Source organism: Grampus griseus (assembly GCF_964374135.1).
Source record: "Grampus griseus genome assembly, chromosome: 1".
In the NCBI taxonomy this organism is placed as follows: Eukaryota; Metazoa; Chordata; class Mammalia; order Artiodactyla; family Delphinidae; genus Grampus; species Grampus griseus.
In genome coordinates this window covers 158,287,441-158,310,745 of record NC_139017.1, presented here as the reverse complement: position 1 = coordinate 158,310,745, position 23,305 = coordinate 158,287,441, and the positions used below count along the sequence as shown (strand labels likewise).

General features: G+C 46.1%; 1 protein-coding gene across 1 annotated transcript in view; it reads right to left on the bottom strand.

Annotated features, from left to right (window-relative positions):
* Positions 1–5,198, bottom strand: part of SPOCD1 (SPOC domain containing 1) — a gene marked incomplete at its 5' end in the record, with an annotated part of 28,935 nt that extends 23,737 nt beyond the window's left edge. Inside the window, one exon of the mRNA XM_082668819.1 lies at positions 4,038–5,198. Coding sequence (XP_082524945.1) covers positions 4,038–5,198 — 1,161 coding nt within the window. The remainder of the gene's footprint in view (positions 1–4,037) is intronic.
* Between the last annotated feature and the right edge of the window lie 18,107 nt (positions 5,199–23,305).

Sequence of the window (23,305 nt, the reverse complement as noted above, 5' to 3'; positions counted from 1 at the left end):
CATAAACAAGACGAAAAGACAACCCTCAGAATGGGAGAAAATATTTGCAAATGAAGCAACTGACAAAGGATTAATCTCAAAATTTACAAGCAGCTCATGCAGCTCAATATCAAAAAAACAAACAGCCCAGTCCAAAAATGGGCAGAAGACCTAAATAGACATTTCTCCAAAGAAGAAATACAGATTGCCAATAAACACATGAAAAGATGCTCAACAACATTAATCATTAGAGAAATGCAAATCAAAACTACAATGAGATATCATCTCACACCAGTCAGAATGGCCATCATCAAAAAATCTACAAACAGTAAATGCTGGGGAGGGTGTGGAGAAAAGGGAACCCTCTTGCACTGTTGGTAGGAATGTAAATTGATACAGCCACTATGGAAAACAGTATGGAGGTTCCTTAAAAAACTAAAAATAGAACTACCACGACCCAGCAATCCCACTACTGGGCATATACCCTGAGAAAACCATAATTCAAAAAGAGTCATGTACCACAATGTTCACTGCAGCTCTATTTACAATAGCCAGGTCATGGAAGCAACCTAAGTGTCCATCGACAGATGAATGGATAAAGAAGATGTGACACATATATACAGTGGAATATTACTCAGCCATAAAAAGAAACGAGGGCTTCCCTGGTGGCGCAGTGGTTGAGAGTCCGCCTGCCGATGCAGGGGATACAGGTTTGTGCCCTGGTCCGGGAGGATCCCGCATGCTGCGGGGCGGCTGGGCCCGTGGGCCGTGGCCGCTGAGCCTGCGCGTCCGGAGCCTGTGTTCCGTGGCGGAAGAGGCCACAATGGTGAGAGGCCCGCGTACCGCAAAAAAAGAAACGAAATTGAGTTATTTTTAGTGAGGTGGATGGACCTCGAGGCTGTCATACAGCGTGAAGTAAGTCAGAAAGAGAAAAACAAATACCATATGCTAACATATATATGGAATCTAAAAAAAACGTTCTGAAGAACCTAGGGGCAGGACAGGAATAAAGACACAGACATAGAGAATGGACTTGAATGAGGACACAGGGAGGGGGAAGGATAAGTTGGGACAAAGTGAGAGAGTGGCATGGACATATATACACTACCAAGCGTAAAATAGATAGCTAGTGGGAAGCAGCCGCATAGCACAGGGAGATCAGCTCGGTGCTTTGTGACCACCTAGAGGGGTGGGGTAGGGAGGGTGGGAGGGAGACGCAAGAGGGAGGGGATATGGGGATGTATGTATATGTATAGCTGATTCACTTTCTTATAAAGCAGAAACTAACACACCACTGTAAAGCAATTATACTCCAATAAAGATGTTAAAAAAAAGAATATTAACTGTATCTTATAACTTAACATAGACTAGGTTCTAATAGAATTTTGACATTATTAATAAAACGTGTTGCAATTACAAAAAAAATGTTAACAGGAGATAGCTGTGAATGTTGGCATTATGGGGATTTTTATTTCTTCCTTATATTCTACGATAAACACATATTAGTTTTTTTTATTAAAAATTAATGTTTTTGAGTGATGTTTGCAAAGACGATGTAATAGCACTTCTAATGTAATTATAGTACCAAATAGTGGTAAATCACACAGGCAGCTCATTGGTTCCTATCCCAGTTCTACTAATTTGTTGTTTGGTCTTGACATAGTCACTTTACCTGTCTGAGCCTCAGTGCCCACAACATTAAAACGGGTATCCATCATTAGCATCTACCTCGTATGGTTGTTAGGAAGATGGAAGATAAAGAGCTCGGGAATATACCCAGCTCGTGGTAGGCAGGCCAGCTGCTATTACTGCTGTGATGCTAGCGGGGAATGTGCACAAGCAAGCAGCCCAGCAAGCTCTCCAGACAGACTGCCTGGGTCTGCATCCTGGCTCTGTCATTTACCAGCTGTGGGACCTTGGGCCTATAACCTTACCTCTCTGGGCTTCAGGTGAAGACTAAACCAAAAGCACTTAGCACAGAATACATATTCAATCAATGTGATAAAAATTTAACTATGTGACTACTATATATAAAATAGATAACCAACAAGGACCTACTGTATAGCACAGGGAACTAACTATACTCAATATTTTGTAGTAACCTATAAGGGGAAAGAATCTGAAAAACAATATATATACATATATATGTGTATATATATATGTGTATATATATATCACTGAATTGCTATGCTGTACACTTGAAACTAACATGATATTGTAAATCAAATACTTAAATAAAAATTCAACTATGTGAGAAATATACATCAAACACAGGTAATGCCATCTTCTGCCTTTGGTGTACAAACATGTTAGCTATGATTATTTATAAAATGACCAATATTACTATCAGTAAAAGAACAATGGAAAGGGAAGCAGTGAATACAGGGAACACATCCAGGCACTGCCTCCCTTGCTGTGTGAGCTTAGAGAAGTTTGATAACTTCTCTGAGCCTCAGTTTCCCCATCTGGAAATACAGGGCTAATGCCTGTCTCATAAGGCTATTATAACACTCAAGGAAAAGCAAATTTAACATAAATGGATTTACCTTGTGCCTTATGCTAGGCACGTTAGTTTACACCATCATCTCATTTAACCCTCAAAACCAGGGGTCCTCATCCCCCGGCCACAGACAGGTATTGGTCCGTGGCCTGTTAGGAACCAGGCTGAACAGCAGAAGGTGAACTGCGGCTGAGTGAGCGAAGCTTCATCTGTATTTACAGCCGCTCCCCATTGCTCGCATTACCACCTGAGCTCCGCCTTCTGTCAGATCAGCGGTGGCATTAGATTCTCATAGGAGCATGAGCCCTACTGTGAACTGCGCATGCGAGGGATCTAGGCTGCGCACTCCTTATGAGAATCTAATGCCTGATTATCTGAGGTGGAGCTGAGGCGGTGATGCTAGCACTGGGGAGCGGCTACAAACACAGATTATCATTAGCAGAGACGTTTGACTGCACAGAGACCATAACAAATCAATTTCTTGCAGACTCATATCAAAACCCTATCAGTTGGTGGGAAGTGAAAATAAGCTAAGGGCTCCCACTGATTCTGCATTATGGTGAGTTGTATAATTATTTCATTATATATTACAATGTAATAATAATAGAAATGAAGTGCACAATAAATGTAATGCACTTGAATTAGCCCGAAAACATCCCCTGACCCCGGTCCGTGGAAAAATTGTCTTCCATGTAACTGGTCCCTGGTGCCAGAAAGGTTAGGGACTGCTGCTCAAAACAACCCCATTGGGGCTTCCCTGGTGGCACAGTGGTTAAGAATCCGCCTGCCAATGCAGGGGACATGGGTTCCAGCCCTAGTCTGGGAAGATCCCACATGCCACGGAGCAACTAAGCCCGTGCGCCACAACTGCTGAGCCTGCGCTCTAGAGCCCGTGAGCCACAGCTACTGAGCCCCCGTGCTGCAACTAATGAAGCCCACGCGTCTAGAGCCTGTGCTCTGCAACAAGAGAAGCCACCGCAATGAGAAGCTCGCTCACCTCGACGAAGAGTAGCCCCTGCACCACAGGTAGAGAAAGCCCGCGCGGAGCAACAAAGACCCAACACAGCCAAAAAATAATAATAATAATAAAATAAATTTAGGGCTTCCCTAGTGGCGCAGTGGTTGAGAGTCCACCTGCCGATGCAGGGGACACGGGTTCATGCCCCAGTCCGGGAAGATCCCACATGCTGCAGAGAGGCTGGGCCCGTGAGCCATGGCCGCTGAGCCTACGCATCCGGAGCATGTGCTCCGCAACGGGAGAGGCCACAACAGTGAGAGGCCCATGTACAGCAAAAAAAAATAATAATATAAATAAATAAATAAATTTTAAAAAATAAAGTATAGGATGTGGATGTGTGTAGGTTATATGCAAATACTATGAAAAAAAACCCATTAAATTGGAATTAGTATTCCCTTTTTACAGATGAGGAAACAGGTTAAAAACTATTCCAGGGTCACTCAACAAGGAAGTGGGCAGAGATAGGATTTCAATCCAGGACTCACTGACTCCAAAAGATAATGATGCCCTTCCTATCTCAACCTTTCAGACTCAACCTACCAGTTTGGGGCAGTCTCCTGGGCTGGATTCCTCTGCCTGGTCCTGGCTGGAGTCGTCTGGGCATCTGTCAGTGCCCTGGTCCTGGGCATGGGGCACCGGGCTCCTTCTCAACTGTTTAGCACACTTGGATCTTCTCTGCCCCATGCATGGGCCTGAGCTAGCCTTGCTGGCTACAGGCTTCAGGGCAGCAGCGAGTCCCTGTCCTGGCATCCCCCCAGACACTGGCTGAGCCTTGACCTCCAACTCCTCCTGGTTGTGTGAGGTGGCAGGGCCATCACCACCGCCAGGCCCCACGATGTGTCTGGCTTCTTGCTGCTCTGTGGAAGCCTTTCCGGACACTCCCAGGCACAGTACAGGGCTCTGTGGAGGATCCCGGGCAGCTGGATGAAGGGACTCGCCTCCACTGGGCAGTGGGGACCTGACAGGGTCACACGGGCTGCCTGGCTGGGTCCTGCCCTCTGCAGTGGGCAAATATTCAAACTTCTCAATCCCTGAGGCACAGCTCATCCAACTTCCACCTGAATCTCCAGGCCCACACCCAGTGTCTTTGCAAGAGAGAGGACTGCAAGGGCCTCCCAAGGACTCCACGTCAGCACCTTGGGGGGAGTCTCCCACAGACTGGGGCTTGTCCCCACCAGGGCTCTGACCAAGCCACAAGAAGTCATCAGCTCCCTCATCCTCTGAGGGGGCCTCAGACCTCCTGCTTTTCTGTCTTGTTCCCACGGACGCACTACAAAGATTCCTGGGCCAGCTTCCAGCTAAGATGTCGTGCATTGTAACCTGGAGCCTCTTGGAGGCCTGAGCCCTCCTGTGGGCAGGCACTGTGGGCAGCTGGATGTGGAGCCTGGGGCCGGGCACCGAATCCTGGCTCTCTCCCATAGCTTGCAGCCCCAGGACCACCAGGTGGGCCTTGGCCTCCAGGCTAGTCCCAGGAGCACCCACTACCTGGGAGCTGGCACCTTGCTGAGCCTCTTCCCTGAGGACCCTCTTCCTGCTGCCCACCCAAACTGGGGCCCCAGAGCTCCCTCCTGGCAGGTCTGGTGCCAGGCCTACCATGGAGCTGGTTTCTTCCATATCCTCCTGGAAAAGCCCACAGCTGTTGTGGAGACTGAGAACGGGGTCCTCTGTGCTGGAACCCTCTGCAGCTGCCTCCTGAGACATGTCTGCCCACCGACAGGGGCCCAAAGAAGAAGGCAGGCCCTGTGAGGAGACAGAAAGGGACTTCATCACGGAGGGTCTGACCCGCCAGCCCACTCAGGACACCAGGCCAGTGGGAACCTGGGAGGCTGCCTCCCTTACAGGTGGCACCTCCAGGTACCACTGATGTAAGCACCCCAGGTGAGGGAGGGGAGGCCTGTCTCCAAGCAGGGTTGAGCTACGGCCACCTTTAAGGTCTTCCCCTCTCTGGGAGTTCACACTTTTGCTTAAATGGGCCATAATAACAGCAGTTATCATTTACTAATTAGTTACTTCTGTGCATTATTTCATTTCATGCTGGCAGCCACAGGTGAGGAAAGTGAAATTCAGTGACTCGCCCAAGGACACGCGCAGATAAGAAGTGGAAGAGCCGGGATTCTCTCCCCAACAGAAAGCCCAGCCCTTAAACCACTCTGAACCAAGCAGACACGTAATGACGTTAATTCCCATAATTCCTGACCGACCCCGCCTCACATCGGGCCAGGTCTGACAGACACTCCAGTCAGGTTCCCAGGCCTGACCCGGCAGTCCCCCACCGGCCTACGCGCTCTCACCTGGGGTCTCTGGGTTCCACCTCTCGGGGTTCCACCCCCAACTGTAAAGGGCCTGAGAACACGTGAGGCGGGCAGCCCTGAGGGAGGGATGGGGGCGGAGTCTGTTGATACGCAAAGGGCGGTACCCCAAGCGTGCTGGCGTCCGTGTCCGGCAGAGGACGCTCTCCCCCACCGAGGGCTTCCCGGAGGAGGTGCCTGGTGACAAAGGACCTTGAATGCCTACCTGCCTGCCTGCTTGCCTGCCCGCCTGAGAGTTTAAACTTGTTCATAAGGCGATGGGGAGTTACTGAAAGTGCCTGAACCTCTAGAGGAGTGTCAGAATCAGATCTAGATTTTTGCTCAATTATTTATTTTAATTATTGTTATCTCAAATATAATTCATATAGATGAGAATGCACACCCGATGCAATGCCCAACAGAGAGATTAGAAATAAAAAGCTAAAAATGTCTCACTCCCCAACTCTTGGGAGCACCCTTCCTTCCTTCCTTCCTTTCTTTCTTTCTTTCTCTTTCTTTCTTTCTCTCTTTTTAAAAAATTCATATAACTATGAATAATATACTCATGCCTCTATTACTTGGTTTGTTAATGTTAACAGTATCTATTGACTACCTGCTGTGTGATTTCATTAATCAACCTTTCCCCCTTTCTCCTCCCAGTTTTTGTTTTTATATTTATCTTTTTTTTTTTTATTCCATTGGTTGCCGTTACAGTCTTCTCTCTGTATGGGGGATTCGGTTCCCCAGCCCCCAGGTGCACCAAAATTCCCGAATGCTCAAGTCACTTATATCAAATGGCACAGCATTTGTATATAACGCATGTACCTCTTCCCAAATACTTTGTCATCTCTAGAGTATTTATAATACCTCATGTAAATGCTGTGTAAATATTTTGCATGTGCCCAGCAAATTCAAGTTTTGCTTTTGGGAACTTTCTTGAAAATTTTTAAAAAATATTTTCCATCTGAGGTTGGTTGAATCCAGATCTGGAACCAGAACATATGGAGGGTCAACTGTATCCGTTTAAATAATAGTCTTAAATGTCTGTTTCTTCTTTAGATTGTATCTCTTGACTCTCCCGTGTGAAATGAATAATTTCCCTTGATTTCCCCTCCTCCGTTCTGACTTCCTCCATCAACTCAACCTTAACTTTTGCTTTAAGGTTGTTAGCATGTACATTCTCTCTTGTAAACATAATTCAGTTGGCCATACTTTGCCTGTATGTATTTCTTAACATTGAAAACCAAATGACATTTATAACATTATGACTATGTAAATACTTTCATTTCAGAACCAGGGATTTGATAGACCTCACTGAGAGGGAGATGGAATTCCCCAGCACTGAACCTGTGACATGTGAGGCTGAGAAGCTTCCAGGTCAATGAATTACTACACCCAGTTAGAATGAATACATTTAGATATATGTAGATTAACATGGATGTATCTCAAAGACATAATGTTGAATTAAAAAAGCAAATGTTAGTGAGGGAAACTGAGTGCTGGGTATATGGAAACTCTCTATACTAATCTTCAATATTTTTCTTTAAATCTAAAACTCTTCTAGAAAATAAATTTTAATTAAAAAAAAAAAGGAAGTTGTAGCGTGATCCATATTGAAAACTCTCACGGTATGGCTGCCAGGGTCACAAATGAGGTAAGAGTTGAGATTGATGTCACCAATGACCACAATTACTGCTCTAAAGAAAAAAATTGGGGGAGTGAGATGACCTCCCACTATGGAATGTCCTGGCCATAATAGCAGAGATGTGGACCAGGACCCCTAAGACCAAGTGGACTGTTATTCTGGTCCATTCAGATAATGGATGTCTCCCACCACTGGGCAAAGAAAGGGGGAATGAAGGTACCACGTGGCATAGAGGATAAAAGGACAATGATGGCTAATACAAATAGTGCTACTTCAAGCCAGGGACTGGTCTAAATCCTTAACCTATATTAATCCTATGTTTATCTCTTTTAATTTACCTATATTAATTCTTACACCAAGTCTAAGAGGTAAATACTGTTATTATCCCTATTTCATTTTTTTAAATGTATTTATTTTATTTTTGTCTGCGTTGGGTCTTTGTTGCTGCGCACGGGCTTTCTCTAGTTGCAGCGAGCGGTGGCTACTCTTCGTTGCGGTGCGCGGGCTCTAGGCGCGCGGGCTTCAGTAGTTGTGGTTCGCGGGTTCTAGAGCGCAGGCTCAGTAGTTGTGCATGGGCTCAGTTGCTCTGCGGCATGTGGGATCTTCCCGGACCAGGGCTCGAACCCGTGTCCCCTGCATTGGCAGGCGGATTCGTAACCACTGCGCCACCAGGTAAGTCCCTAGGTTTTCTACTCCTTATAACATTTGGTGAAATTCATTGGAAAATTATATGGTGCCATTTGGTGAATGAGACATTTTACTACTACGTTGATTAATTAAATGACTATTGGTTTGTTCAGTTCTATTTGTTTTTGAAACAATTTTAGCAATTTATATTTTCCTAAAATTTGTCCATTTTTTCAAGGTTTTCAAATGTAATGGCACAAAGGTGCCCATAGTATTCCATCATTCAAAAGATCTCTGTTGTATCAGAGTTATATTCCCCTTTTCATTCCTAATAATGTTTATTTGGGCTTGTTCTCTTTCTCTCTCTCCTGATCAGTCTTTCTAGGGTGTTTTTCAAAGAATTAGACTTTTGTTTTGTTTGTTATCTGTTTTTTTTGTTGTTGTTGTCATTATATATATACATATATATATGTATGTATATACATATATATATATGTATGTGTATACATATATATATATATATATATATATATATATATATATATATATATATATATGCCGCACCACACAGCTTGTGGGATCTTAGTTCCCCAACCAGGGATTGAACCTGGGCCCCAGCAGTGAAAGTGCGGAGTCCTAACCACTGGACCGCCAGGGAATTTCCATTGTCATTATATTTTCTACTTCCTTATCTTCTGCTCTTTCTTTCATTACTCGATTTCTTCAACTTCCTTTGGTTTACTATTGTTCTTTTAATTTCTTCTTAACCTGAACCTTCAGCTCATTTTAAAAACTATTTTTATTCATAATTAATTCATTTAATGCTATACATTCTTCTCTAAGTACTTCTTTAGCTGCATCCTACAAGCCCTCATAGGTAATGGTGATGCTTTTATCATCATTCAGCTATAAGTATTTTATAATTTGTTATAATTTACTCTCTTATTCATGGATAATTTAGAAGTTTATGTGTGCATTTAGGGTGCAAATAAATGAAAAAATTAAAGCTACCTGTTATTATTGAAAATAAATGTAATTTTACTGCATTGTGATGAGAGAAAACGGTATATAATGTTGACTTTGAGAAATGTTTAAGATTTCCTTTGTGAGCCGTTAATATTTGTTGTGTGCTTCAACTACTGAGCCCGAGTGCCACAACTACTGAAGCCCACACGCCTAGAGCCTGTGCTCCGAAGCAAGAGAAGCCACCGCAATGAGACGACCGCACACCTAAACAAAGGCCCAACGCAACCAAAAATAAACAAATAAATAAAAATAAAATAAAATAAATTTTTAAAATATTTGTGTGCTTGAAATAATGTAAATTCTCAGTTTAATGGTGTAAGCTTTTCTTGCCTCTTTATATATTAAAGGTTTATAACCACATTTTCAAATCCATAGTAATCTATAGTAATCTGAATCTGTAGAAATCAGCGTTCAGTGCACAAGACAGAAACCACTCCAGGTATTTTAAGCAAAATGAGCATTAAGTTTTTACAGAGTCATTGGAAGGGCTGTAGGAGTGCACTTGAGGTTGGGTCTCTGCGATGCTATCTATCGCTAGAACCACGTTTATGATACACTGTTGTAACAAGCCAAAGAGTGGGACACCAGCACTGCCAACAGACACTGCTTCCTAACATTCACAAAACCAGAGGCCAGTCATTAACACAGAAAAACTCGATGGCTCTAGGATTGTTCTTGTAAGCAATAACAGCCCAAGGAAAAGGACAATGATCTCTGCCTCTCATCCACTTTCTAGATCTTGCACTGTGGCACCAAGTGGTGGAAACTAATCCACATCTGGAACACTAGCGGTAAGAGACTCTGGGAAACAGTTTTTAGCTTTCCATCCTCTGCACACTAGGGTGTGGGAATAGATGCCGAGTGAGTCCTTCCACATTTTCCTCTATAATATAGTAATTTTTCATCTACTTGATCTATCAATTTCTGAGAGGTGTGTTTTTAAATCTCACACCATTATTGTGGACTTGTCAATTTCTGCCTTTACTTCAGTATGTTCCTGCTGTATATACCTCAAAACACTTTTTAAAGTGCATACAAATTCATAAATAATTTTAAATCTTTTTAGTACATTATAACTTTCATCAGTGCCAAATGTTCTTTCTTCTTATTAATGTTATTTTGCTTTAATTCAGTTTTTCTGATATTAATATGAATACATTTCTGCCTTTCAGTCAGTATTTACCTGGTGTAATTTTTCTATTATTTTCAACCTTTACGTGTAGTTTTGCTTTTCACTCTTCGTCTTGTAAACGGCTATAGTTAGGCTTTAGAAATCCAATCAGAGCCTCTTTTCTCCCATTAGTGTGTTTTACCTATTCACATGATTGGGACGACTGATAAACTTGGTCTTATTTCTACCATTGCTCTTTATGCTTTCTTATCACGAATTCTCTGCTTTCTTTTTATTCCTTTTGCCTTCTTTAGGACTTGTCAAATTATATTTACCCCCTTTATTTTCCTCCACCAGATTGGAAATTATATTTTCCTATTTCTAATCTTTAACAGTTACCCTTAAATTTATAACATATGAACTTTCATTTATATTTATCCAAGAAAGTCTACATTGACATTTTTGTTCTTCTCCCGAGTAAGACAATTTCCTTTAACATGATTTCACCCCTCCTAAAACATCTCCATTTCTTTGCTATTTTAATTTCACCCTTTTTTCCCTTTCTTTTAAGGCGTATAAAATTATTCTTTAACTTTTTTACAGTCAATACTTACTTCAATTTATCACCAGGATTTACTTTTTTTTTTTTCCCCTCTCAGATGCTTCTTGCATTGAACCCATAGAAGTGAAACTAGAGATGGAGTAACCACATGGGAGGATGCAGACAGGATGCAGGCGTCAGATGGTTTCTTTAGAAAATATCTATTGAACATTTGCTATGGGTCGGGACTTTCTGTATATTATCTCATTTAATATTCTCATCAGCACTATAAGGCATCATTATTCACTTTTTACAGAAGAGGAAAGCTGAGGTTCGAGTAGGTGAAGTAACTTCCCTAGGATCATGCACGATCTGAAGAGAAGTAGAGCTGGTAGTTCAACCTCAAGTCCAACGCCAAGGAAAGAGTATTTTGGTTTCCGTGAGGTTTTTTTTCCCCCTGCTAATAAGTCATTTCTCTTGGAATAATTTTAGGCTCCCAGAAAAGTTACAAACATAATATAATACATAATTAGTTTTATCATAGTCATTGGGTATATAGTACAGATTCTCATCACTGGTCCATACAAGGCCTCCCTTAAATTGCTTATGAATTTATGTATTTATTTTAATAATATAAAACAATCCATGGAGCCACTGCCCAATATGAAAAATAAAACACTGATAAGAACTTGCATCTACAATCTGGTCCTCCACACTTCAATCCACCCAAAGTGAATTTGAATCCTGTGTTCAGTGTTCTCTTGATTTCTTTTTTATGTAGTTTTATCAAATCTATATCTATTTCCCAAAAGTATATTTTTTTCTAGTATTCAATTTTTATAAAAAGGGTACCAGTTGAGTGTGATATCTGGCGATATACTTTTATTTTAATTAACTAATTAACTTATTTATTTATTTATTTATTTATTTTTGGCTGGGTTGGGTCTTCGTTGCCATGCGCGGGCTTTCTCTAGTTGCGGTGAGTGGGAGCTGTTCTTCGTTGTGGTGCTCGGGCTTCTTAATGTGGTGGCTTCTCCTTGTTGTGGAGCATGGGCTCTAGGCGCATGGGCTTCAGTAGTTGTGGCATGCAGGCTCAGTAGTTGTGGCTCTTGGGCTCTAGAGCTCAGGCTCAGTAGTTGTGGCGTGCGGGCTTAGTTGCTCCGTGGCATGTGGGATCTTCCCTGATCAGGGTCCTGCATTTGCAGGCAGATTCTTAACCACTGTGTCACCAAGGAAGTCCCCCTGGTGATATACTTTTTTTTTTTTTTTTTTTGCGGTATGCGGGCCTCTCACTGCTGTGGCCTCTCCCGTTGCGGAGCACAGGCTCCGGATGCGCAGGCTCAGCGGCCATGGCTCACAGGCCCAGCCACTCTGTGGCATGTGGGATCCTCCCGGACTGGGGCACGAACCCATGTCCCCTGCATCAGCAGGCGGACTCTCAACCACTGCGCCACCAGGGAAGCCCTGGTGATATACTTTTATCACTCAAAATTATGTTGCTAAATTCCATGAAGACTGTTGCACTTAACCTTACTGCATTCATTTTGACTGCTGTATAATACTCCATTGTATGTTATTCGAGAATTTCTGTGTCTGTTCTCCTGCCAGTGCTTTTGTGCCAACAGGAACTTTCTTGTATCTCCTGATGTGCCTGGTAAGATTATCTCTTGAATATGGAGCTGGGAGTGGAATTGCTGGGTCACAGTTGTCTTAATTTGGGTCCCCTAAAGCAGAGCCTGAGACAAAAGGGATGCTGATAATTTATTTGAGGAGTCATGCCAGGAAGCAGGAGGGAGTGAGACAGGGAAGGAGGAAAATACAACATAAGGGAGAAATATTGACATGACTGCCGGGGGCTGGTTCCCAGAATTGTGGGCCTGAAGGATGGACAGCAGGGGCATTTATCTGCAGGCTCCTGAGCCCCATTGATCAAGGGATGCCCCCGGGATGCTAACTTCCCTACGTTTCTAGGCTGTGCTTGTGCATGGGCTGAGTGCTGCCACCCCCAGCCACCCAGTGGAGAAAACCCTGGGCAGAAAACAGAAAAATGTGTACCTATGCTGTGTGGGGAGCTGTCAGCACACGTGAGTCCTGAGCTGGGTGGAGGGGGTTTACAGCTGTGGCTTAAAGGTGAACTAAGGGGATGTGACACTGGCACCAGAGGCGACTACTAGATAGGATGGGTGAATGTTGGAGTTTACACCCTAATGCCCGACTGTGTTCCTAAGTAGTTGTGCCAACTTGCACTCCCACCACCAACGTGGGAGAAACCCAATGACTCTGCATCCTAACAGTGCCGTTTTCTCGCTTCTTAATGACCACTTTCTTTTTCTTTTTCTTTCTTTTCTTTTATTTTATTGAAGTATAGTTGATTTGCAATGTTGTGTTTATTTCTGCTGTACAGCAAAGTGACTCAGTTATACATATATATACATTCTTTTTCATATTCTTTTCCATTATATTTTATCACGGGATATTGGATATAGTTCCCTGTGCTATACAGTAGAACCTGTTGTTTATCCATTCTATATATAATAGTTTGCATCTGCTAGTCCCAAACTCCCAATCCATCCCTCCCCCAACCCCCTCCCCCTTGGCAACCACAAGTCTGTTCTCTATGTCTGTGAGTCTGTTTCTGTTTCATAGATAAGTTCATTTGGGTTAATGACCACTTTCTAATTCTTAGTAGCCTGCCTCTCTCTCTTTCTCTCTCTCTCTCTCTTTCTTCTTTCTATTTTTTGGGGGGTCATATATTTCCTTTACATTTTTAAGGAAAAACAAATCTTTTATTTTTTCAAGGAGTAGTTTATCTGTTGAGAGTGTCAATTGCCTGGGACGTCGCTGGTGGTCCAGTGGGTAAGACTCTGTGCTCCCAAAGCAAGGGGCCCGGGTTCGATCCCTGGCCAGGGAACTAGATCCCGCATGCATGCTGCAACTAAGAGTCTGCATGCCGCAACTAAGACCCGGCGCAGCCCAAAATAAATAATAATTTTTAAAAAAGAGAGTGTCAATTGCTACAGAAGAACCTGGAAATATAAAGACTAAGAAAAGGCCCAGCGTATCACTTGTATGTGGAATTGAAAGTATGACACAAATGAACTTATTTATGAAACAGAAACAGACTGCCACACACATAGAAAACAAACTTATGGTTACCAAAGGGGAAAGGGGGTGGGGGAGGGATAAATTAGGAGTTTGGGATTAGCAGATATAATCTACTATATATAAAATAAACAACAGGGCCCTACTGTATAGCACAGGGAACTATATTCAATATCCTGTAATAAACCATAATAGGGAAAAGAAAAAAAAGAAAGAAAGGGCCCATCGTGAAGCCCGGTGGGTATTGGTGACTCCAGCAGGAGTGGCTGCGCTGGGTGTGTGGGGAAGGGGTGAGGGTTGAGTTGATCAAAACTCAGAGGGATAAGGGGTGGGGTGACAGAGGAAGCCAAGCAGGCAGTTTGATAGCAAAAGGAAGGAGAGGATTGCAAGGTCAAGGGGAGAGGATTTCCAGAAAAGGGAGCATTGAGTTTACGGCCAAGTGAGAAGGAAGCAGGGAAGAGGAGATGATGGAGATGAAGGAGCAAGGGGCTGCCTGTGTTTAGAGCACGTGGGCAGTACAGCTCTCTCCTCTTGCGCAAAGAGCACTGACTTTGGAGCCAGCCAGATGTAGGTTCAAATCCCAGGGCTGCCATTAGTGAGAGGGCGGCAATGCACCTGGCAGAGTGACGTGAGGAGCACCTAGACCAGTAGCTACTCAACACTTGGTGGTTCTTTCCCTCCCTCCCCCTTGCAAAGTGTCTGAGGCCCAGTCTAGATTGGCAGGCTGGGAGGTGACACTTGGCTGCAGGGCTGGAAATTCCATGCGTCGGAGGAAGGGAAGGGGATGGGGAGAGCTGAGGCCTGGAGCCCAGATGGGAAGAAACAAAGGGGCTCCTGAGAATCAGGGAGAGACAGGGTGCTGATGGAGGAGGCCGAGGTGCTGCTCGTATGGCAGAGAAGTTGCCACTGATTGAGGGCTCCGGGGCTGGGCCTTCCTGGCTGGGCACCAGCCGAGTGAGTAGATGTGGAGTCCTGACACAAAGGGCCTTGTCCTCCCTGTCCAAGAGGCGCCATCTCCGCTCCCAGCCTCTAGCCGGGGACGCTGGGTTCCTGCCCCACCTGGTCCTCCTCCTACATCCCCCTCCCAGTGTCCTGGGGCCCATCCACTGAGTCCTCCCAGCCAGAAACCTGGAAGCCAGACTCACCTGTCATCAGCCGTGAGGTCTATCAATTCCACCTCTCCCTCGGCTTTTCCCAGCAGTTCCCAGGGTTGGGGGCCTTCCTGGGGCACCAGGCAGCTCTCATCTGGCAGGATTCCCTCCAGTCAATTACTCAACGGGCTGGGCCTTGGCTCTGCTCTTTCCCTCTGGCTACTACACTGGATTCCACTATGGATTTATCTAGGGGGAAGCTCAGTCTTCACTCCCTGAGATGAGCTGATTTTTGTAAATTGGCTTCTCCAGCCGCTGGGGAGGGCCAGAGAGGACAAAGTTCATTTTCCATGGATGCCTTTGTGCACTTTCTTCCACCTGGCTTCACAAGCTGTGGAACCCAGGGAATGAAGGGACTGATCTGGACCACACTGAGCAGCCAGGAGGCGAGCCCCTAGAGGGAGAACAGAAGTCACTGGGAGCTAAGCTTCCCCGGAGGCACCCTCTGCACGGCCAGCTCCGGGCCAGCTCCGGGCCAGCTCCTGCCAGCCAGCGACAGCACTACTGCTCTGCACTGCACGCCCCAGCCCCAGAGATCTTCAGCGGAAGGCAGTGGGGCTGCTCGCTCATAGGTCACAGCGCTGTCCCCTCCACCGAGACCAGCCTGGACGGGCCTCTGGCTCAACATCGCTCCGCCTCCCAGGTTCTCTGATTTGCTGAAGGACATGTTCCAGGTGGTTGACTCATGAACTGGAAAACCAGAAGCAGACCCTCTGGGCCTCAGGCAAGAGGCTCCGGAACACAAGGATGCAGCCCCTCATCCTGAGGCTTGGTCTCGTCTGAAGGTGGAGATGCACCACTGTATCTCAGGACTCTGCTAAGGCTGCCAGCTGCCTGGACCCCAGCCCCAGGGACCTCCGCTAGGCACTTTTGTTCCTCTGACTCAAGGTCATGCCACTGGACACTGTGAACTCTGTAGCCAGGGATCCCAGTCAAGGTTGCTGGGCACTGCTGGGCCTCTGACAGAGCCCTCCCAAGATGCTGCTTGAGCCCAGCTCCCCCTCTAAGACCTGGGCCATGGTTGAGGGGACTGGATTTCTGTGCCTCTCAGCTCCTAGCAGCTGAGGCGATCAATGGCCAGATGCTCCAGGGTTCCTGATCCCCATCCCACAGGGTCGTGGACAGACGCAGTCAGCAGTAACCCCGGGCTGTGGCTGCTGCAGGTGGGCATGCCTGGTTTTTTTTTTTTTTTTTTTTTTTTTTGCGGTACGCGGGCCTCTCACTGGTGTGACCTCTCCCGCTGCGGAGCACAGGCTCCGGACGCGCAGGCTCAGTGGCCATGGCCCACGGGCCCAGCCGCTCCGCGGCATGTGGAATCCTCCCGGACCGGGACACGAACCCGCGTTCCCCTGCACCGGCAGGCGGACTCTCAACCACTGCGCCACCAGGGAAGCCCTCATGCCTGTTTTTATGCAAAGCTGCTGGCACCCTGCCCAAGATTGCTGATGGACACACGTCATATCAACATGACTGCTTAGCACTGTCGACCTTGATCACCTGGCTGAGGTTGCGTTTGCCAGGTTTCTCCACTGAAAAGGTTATTCTGTGTCCCCCTCCCCCCCACCCTTGTACTCAGGAAGGCGGTCACTGTGTGCAACACACACTTAAGCAGTGGGGCGTTATTCTCCACCTCCCTGAGGGCGGAACGTCTACATAAATTATTTGGAAATCCACATGGGGCATTTGTCTCTTCTTAATACATTTATTTACGTCATTTGTTCAATCATTTATTTGTATCATAAGGACTCATGGATATTTATTGTACACTTTGGGTTGTAATCCAATGCTACTTTATTTCTTTTGTCACTCAAACTGGTCCAGCTTTGGTCACCGAGAGCTCTTTCAATTGGCTCCTATGTCCCTTTGACATTTGATGTACCCCCATTATTGTATGTGTGTCAGGGGACGGGTATATTTCCTATCTCCTTGGAGACTTTTGATGTCAGATATCAGATGAAGCTGAGACTCAGACTGACCCATCCCCCTTCACTCACCCCTGCCCCTTGCTACTGGGCTTCCACTTCCCCAGCCCTGGCTGCACCTCTGACCATGGGGGACCTCGAAGCTGCTGGACACACCTGAACTTTGGACCCTGCCCTTTCCTCCCTCCCCAGCCACTGCCCTGCAGAAAAAATGCCCTTTCCCCTGGTTGAGTCTGTCTGCCAGTTCCGGCCCCAGAAAACTTTGTAACCGTAGTGACGTAACTGCTGTCCTCAGTGTGTGTGAATAAACTTATTTAAAGAACAAAACAAAATAAAAATTCTGCCTCTATGATCTTTGCAACCTACCTTATCTTCTTCATTCCTGGACTTTAGATAAATGTCCTTTTGCCTAAAACTGTTTTTATTACTCGCCCTCCCATCTGGTCAGGGTAGCATCAAGGTCTCTGCAATCAGCCAGACTCGGATTCCAATCCTAGTGGCCCCGGGCAGTTACTTGACCTCTCAATACCTCAGTTTTCTCATCGTAAAAGAGAAATAATAATAGCCTCCAAACAGCTACCATTGAATGAGCCCCCCAAAGTCTATTAGGTGATAACTTATGAGATGCATCTAATACTCCTAACACACATAGTAGATGCTCAATAAATGGAAGCTATTACCGCTATTAGTAGTGGGAGTAGTCCCAGTCTCTCCCTCAAATCCATCCTCTACTTCTAAAGCTCATACATGACAATATCATTTTTCCACTCACAGTCTTTCCAGAATCCAGAATCCAGAACCCCCTGGGATTCAAGATCTTACAGAATCTTGCCCTGCTCTAGGCCTTGGCCTCATCTTCCTTCTCAACCCAAATCTCACTGGACTATTCACTGTTCCCCAAAGAGGCCTTGCACTTCACACTTCCCTGCCTTTGCCTGTGCTGTTCCCTCTGCCAGGCTTTCTTATCTGGAGACTCCCAGGTTGGAAAGAGCATGGACTTCGAGTCCCACAAACCTGGGTGTAATCTGCATTTGGACACTGACTCTGCAGCTTATCAGCCATGTGACCTCAAGCGAATTCTCCAACCTCTTCAAGCCTCATTTTCCTTACTCATAAAATGATGATGATAATAGTAGTCATTTCATAGGAATGTTGTGAAGATTTCAGTAGATAATCCATGTGGAGCATGTCGCATAATGCCCAGCACACAGAAAATACTTAATAAACAGTCCTTGTCTTTCTTCTTACTAATATCAGGCAGCCAGAAGTTGCCTGCTTTGCCGGGCTCTGTTTATTGATGGATTCAAGGCTAAAAATAGAACTGCAGCCTTGGGGAGTAGGTCCTTCTGGAGCCAGGAATTGATGCCCTTGGTATGGTGGATGGGGAAGGAGCCAGCTTCTCCCTCTGGGGGCTGCTCAGAGAAACACAAATCTTAGTGCCTCTGGCCTTTCTCCGTTATTCCCAGGGCAGGCATGTGGAGGCTGGACAAGCCCAGGCTGACGAGCTCTCCTAGCAGAGCGCTCTGCAATCCCACGAGCTGGCTGCTAACTCCAGAGCTGACATTCACTGGCTCTGTGACCTTGGAGTGGCAACTTTCCCTCTCTGAGGATCATTATTACTCCTAGCCCGGGCAACTGACAATGGTAATAACAAACAGATTACATGCACAGGGGCATTGAAGCCAAGGACCAGCTCTAGGACTTTGGGTAATGACTCCCCTCTCTGAGCTTCGGTTTCCGTATCTCTGAAATACTCACAGTAGTTCAGACCCTACAAGGCTGTCATGAGGGTCTAGAGAGGCCATGGCCAGCCGTCGCTGACAGCAGTGGAACCTGATGGGAACCTGAGTTATCTAATGGCGCATCTTCCCACCTGAGGGTGTAAGGAGCTGAGACAGAAATTCTGTAGCTATTGATCCACCAGCTTTGGAAAATGCAAAGAAATGCATTCAGCAGAAAAACACCTCATGTCTTTTGCTGCTAACAGGCAGGCCCTGCCAGTGGATAGACCACTTGTGTGCAATCGACTTCCCTTGCTGTCAGTTCAGTGGTCTGGGCGAGTTGTCTTGTCTCCCAGAACAAGATGCTGAGTTAACTAAAGCAGACCCTGAATTGCGGGCAGGAGTCCCCATTTTCCCTTCTGCAGTAGTAGTCTTAACAGTGAGGTCAAGGGCAAACAGCTGGCTTCCAGGGGCACTGAGCCCTCCTTCCCCACAAAGACACAGACGTGGGGGGCTCAGATGGCCCACAACCTCCAGGCCACACAACCTGGGTTGCTTCTCCCCTTCTTCCCTTCCTGCGACAGGCCCTGTCAGGCTGTAGCCCTCCCTTATTTCTGACCATGAGATGGATACAGAATTGCGTGACAGTAACATTAACAAAAATACACAAGCCCATCGCCTTGCAGTCCTCAGGGCAGGAAGACAGTACAGCAGTCGCTGCAAGAGATCAAAAGCCTGGGACCCGGGCGCCACATGCAAAGGCTTCCTTCCCAGCCACCTGCAAATGGTGCACCTGACAAGGGGAGAGGAAATCATGTTCTTCTACCTGAAAGATGGAAGACTGGATGGTCACCTGAGGCCAGCAAGCCCTGTAGGACTGAACCCACTAGGCAGGGGGCGCTGATCCAGGGGCATCTAGGAGGAGATGCTGGCTCTGGATTCTCACTCTCCTGGGTTTGGATCTCGACTCCACCACTGGGGAACCCTGGGAAAACCCCCTGGTTTCCCTGGTGTGCGTATTTATTTGTTTGTCGACATATTCACAGTATTCTTGCTTGCAGACAGTGGAGTCCACTCTGGCCAATTTAAGTAGAAAGAGAATTTACTTAGGGATGTTAGGCTCATTGGATGCTGGAGAACTGAGCTCTAGATGCAGCTCAGGAGCATCTCCAAGAAGCACATTGCAGAACTTGGACTGATGGGGGAGCTGCTGCTGTCACAGACCCCGGAACCAGTACTGCCTTGGCCACCACCCAGGCCAGCAAAAGGTGTGCCCCACGTGTAGCTGTTCCCACACATAGCCATCTCCTGGTTGGTGGTCTCAGGGGGTGAGTGTGATTGGAGGAAAGTAGGTCACACATCTGCACGCTTCAAGGAGGGCTGACTTCTGCTTCGGGAAGGAGAAACTCAAGATATAAGGGCTCATCAACAGATAGAAAGGAATTTTTTAAACTGTTAAGCAGTGATGAATGACAAATGTTCAGTACATCTTTCTTGTCTGTTTCCCCCACCTTGAGCGAAAGCTCCATGGGGCAGGTATCTTGAATGTCCTGTTCACCTCTGGATCCCTAGCACCTAACATGGAGCCTGTGATGAATACACAGATAAATAAAATGTGGATAATGAAAGAACCACCTGTACTTTGAGGCTACTGGCCAAATCACAGTCGCTCAGGGGGGTCACCGCTTCATGCCTTTGGAAAAGCTGCTCCTTCTTTATGGCATGCCCGTTCCTCCACAGCCCCTTGCCTGAGGGTGAAGTTGTCTTCATCTTTCATTTCTCAGTTTCGACACCTCCTCCTGGAGGCCTTCCTTGATGTACAGCTCCATCCCTACCACTGCTGTCCTCACCACCATCACCACTCTGGGGATGCCCTGGGGAGCTGGCTTAGTCTGGTGGTTAGGAAGGCAAGCTCTACAGCCTGACTGGCTGATTTCAAATACTGGCTTCAGCTCTTACTAGCTGTTGGAGCTTGGATAAGTCTTGTAATCATTCTGAGGGTCGTTCTCCTCATCTATCAAATGGGGATAATAACAGTATTTAAGTCACAGAGTTGTTGTGCGGCTTAAATGAGAGAGTGTATGCAAATTCTTAGAAGGGGGCCTGGCGCAGAGAGAGAGCTCAGTCCACTGCTGGTGCTGGTGCAACCCTTACTGTTCTGGCACTTACTGGGGCAACATCGTGACTGTGTTCATGTCTGTATCCCCAACTTGAGACTTTCTGGAAATCAGGAGATAGGGTGTCCTTTACTCCCTCCCCCCACCTCTCCATATGCCTCTTCTACACATGGTGTTTGTTGGTTAAACAATGAACTCAACCAAGGAAATCACAAACACAAAGACGGATAGATGAAACACTTAGTTTGTCTATTAAGAAAACAACGAAAATTAAACTGTCCCCAGGGAGTGGGGAAAATGACAAATGGTTAATGTCTATATTATGTAAAGATTTCATACACAGCAATAAAAAATATCTGAGTTGCTAAGAGAAGTCCAGACAGAGGTCATGAGCAGGCAAGTCAGGTGAGGAAATAGCAGGAGTAAGTAAACGTGGAAGAATATTCAGCCTTTAGTAGGAGAAACACAAATGAGATACCAATGAAAGCAACAATAATATAGACTACAGAATTCGATACGGAATTACTTACAACACTGAAAAATGTCCAATAGCAGAAGAATGGCGACATAAATGATGACACATTGGTTCAGTGGCTCGTCCACTATGAAATAATCATGAAAATGTTGAAACAAGTGCTTAGGATACAGTAAGTGTACAAGCAGACTGCAAAATTAAATTTAAAGCATGATCACAAGTGCAAAATGTTCATCTGGACTTGATGAAGGCTTGGCAGAAGCTTTCTGAAAATTTCAAGAAAATGAAAACAGTTGCCTTGATTTAAAAAAAAAAGAAGCTTTGCTAAGTATCCACCATACACCAGACGCTATGCCAAACGGCTTCCACATATGTGATCTCACTTACTTCCACAACTGTCCCCAAATCCCCATGAGGTAGAAACTGTTCCCCTTTACAGGTTAGGCAACTAAGGCAGAGAGAGGGGGGTAACAGGCTGCCCGAGGTGGTATAGCCAGGAATCGGCAAAGAGGGCTGCCAAGCCTGGTGTGCTGGACTCCAAGCCCAGGCCTCTTTCCAGCACATCAGATGTGTAAGATGGATGGGGTCCAGTGGCTTTTCTTTCTTTTTAAACATTGCCTTTAGTGCTGTTTAAAGGTCCTTTGTGCAATCAAAACACAATTAAAAGAACAACCGAAGCTGTCTCAGGAAGGCAGCTTAGCCCTGTTCCCTCCGGAGAGTTCTGTGGACCAGTGCCCCACCCCGCCACTGGCCGACGCCCTAACAATACCAGGAAACAACCCTGCTGAATCTTCTGTCCCTCTTCGTTGGATTAAACACTCCTGGGGAGGCGCCTGGCCTTTCTTCACAAAGACCCTCCTTCCATCCCTGGGAGTCCCAGGAACTCTGGCTACCCCTGCAATGAGGATCCCAGTACTATTGTCAGGATTTCAAAAGGCCAAATGGCAATTGTGCTTTCACCCTGAACAAAGCCTCGTGGGCTACTGAAGTGCCCGGTTTCACTGCTTGGATGGAATTAGAGCAGCATGGGGGGAAAGATCACGATGTGTCCTGACTGTGTACCAGGAGGAAAGGTGATGAGCACTGGAGCATTTGACAGGGTTGTGGAACCCCAGCTGGGAAGTCAGGGAGAGCTCCTTGGGGAGGTGACTCTCTCAGCTGAGATCCGGAGGATGTGTAGGAGTCAGCCAGGTAAAGAGCAGAAGGAAGGGGGAGAAGGATGAGTAAAAGCCCTGAGGCAGGAAAGATCTTGGGCTTCCAAGGAAATGATAGAGTGCACTGTGGACAGAGTGGAGGGCAATGAAAACGAGACCAGAGAGGTCAACAGAGGCTGATCCCACAGCGCTCATAGACTCGACGGGCAGCCACCGTAGAGGAGAGAAGTGGAAGTATTCATGATGCAGTTGGAACGTCTTATTTGAAAATGATCAAGTTGGTCCTTCCCCACTTCTCTTCCCAGAAAGCAACACAAAGGGGGGAAAAGATGCAAAGGCCATCTTTGAGGAAACCAGGAGAGATCTGAATCTGGAATCACAATTCGGTGGAAAAGCAGGTAACAGCAGGGCAGGTCGGAAAGGGGCTCAGGAGGAAGCAGAGAATTCATCTTTCAGAGTGAGATGGTGAGGGGCACGCCACCAGGGAAATGGAATGGATGGGGTGGGTAGAGGCCCGTGCCAGGAGCTTCCCTGGACCTGCTTGGGTTTCGTGAAACAGAGTTGAGGCTGAATTAAGAATCACACAGACAAATGAGGTTTGGGGGAGGGGAGGGACTCTAAACGGCGAAACGCCCTACCATGATCAGCAACCAGGTAAAGGCTCAAAGAACTCATACACACTCCTGAGTCATAAGAATAACTCCTGCTATCCTGAAACAGCTCTGGCCCCTCCCCAGCATAAACCTCTTGCAAACAGCTGGTCCAGGGAAAACTTGCACCACTCAAATATTAGTAATCAACAATGAACCATCTCAAGTGGGGTACACAGATACAAGAAACAAAACAAGAGGACAAGAGCAAGCAAAGGCATCAAATGAAGAACCAAATAAACAAAAACCAAAGAACGTTCAGCAGAATAAAACCAAAC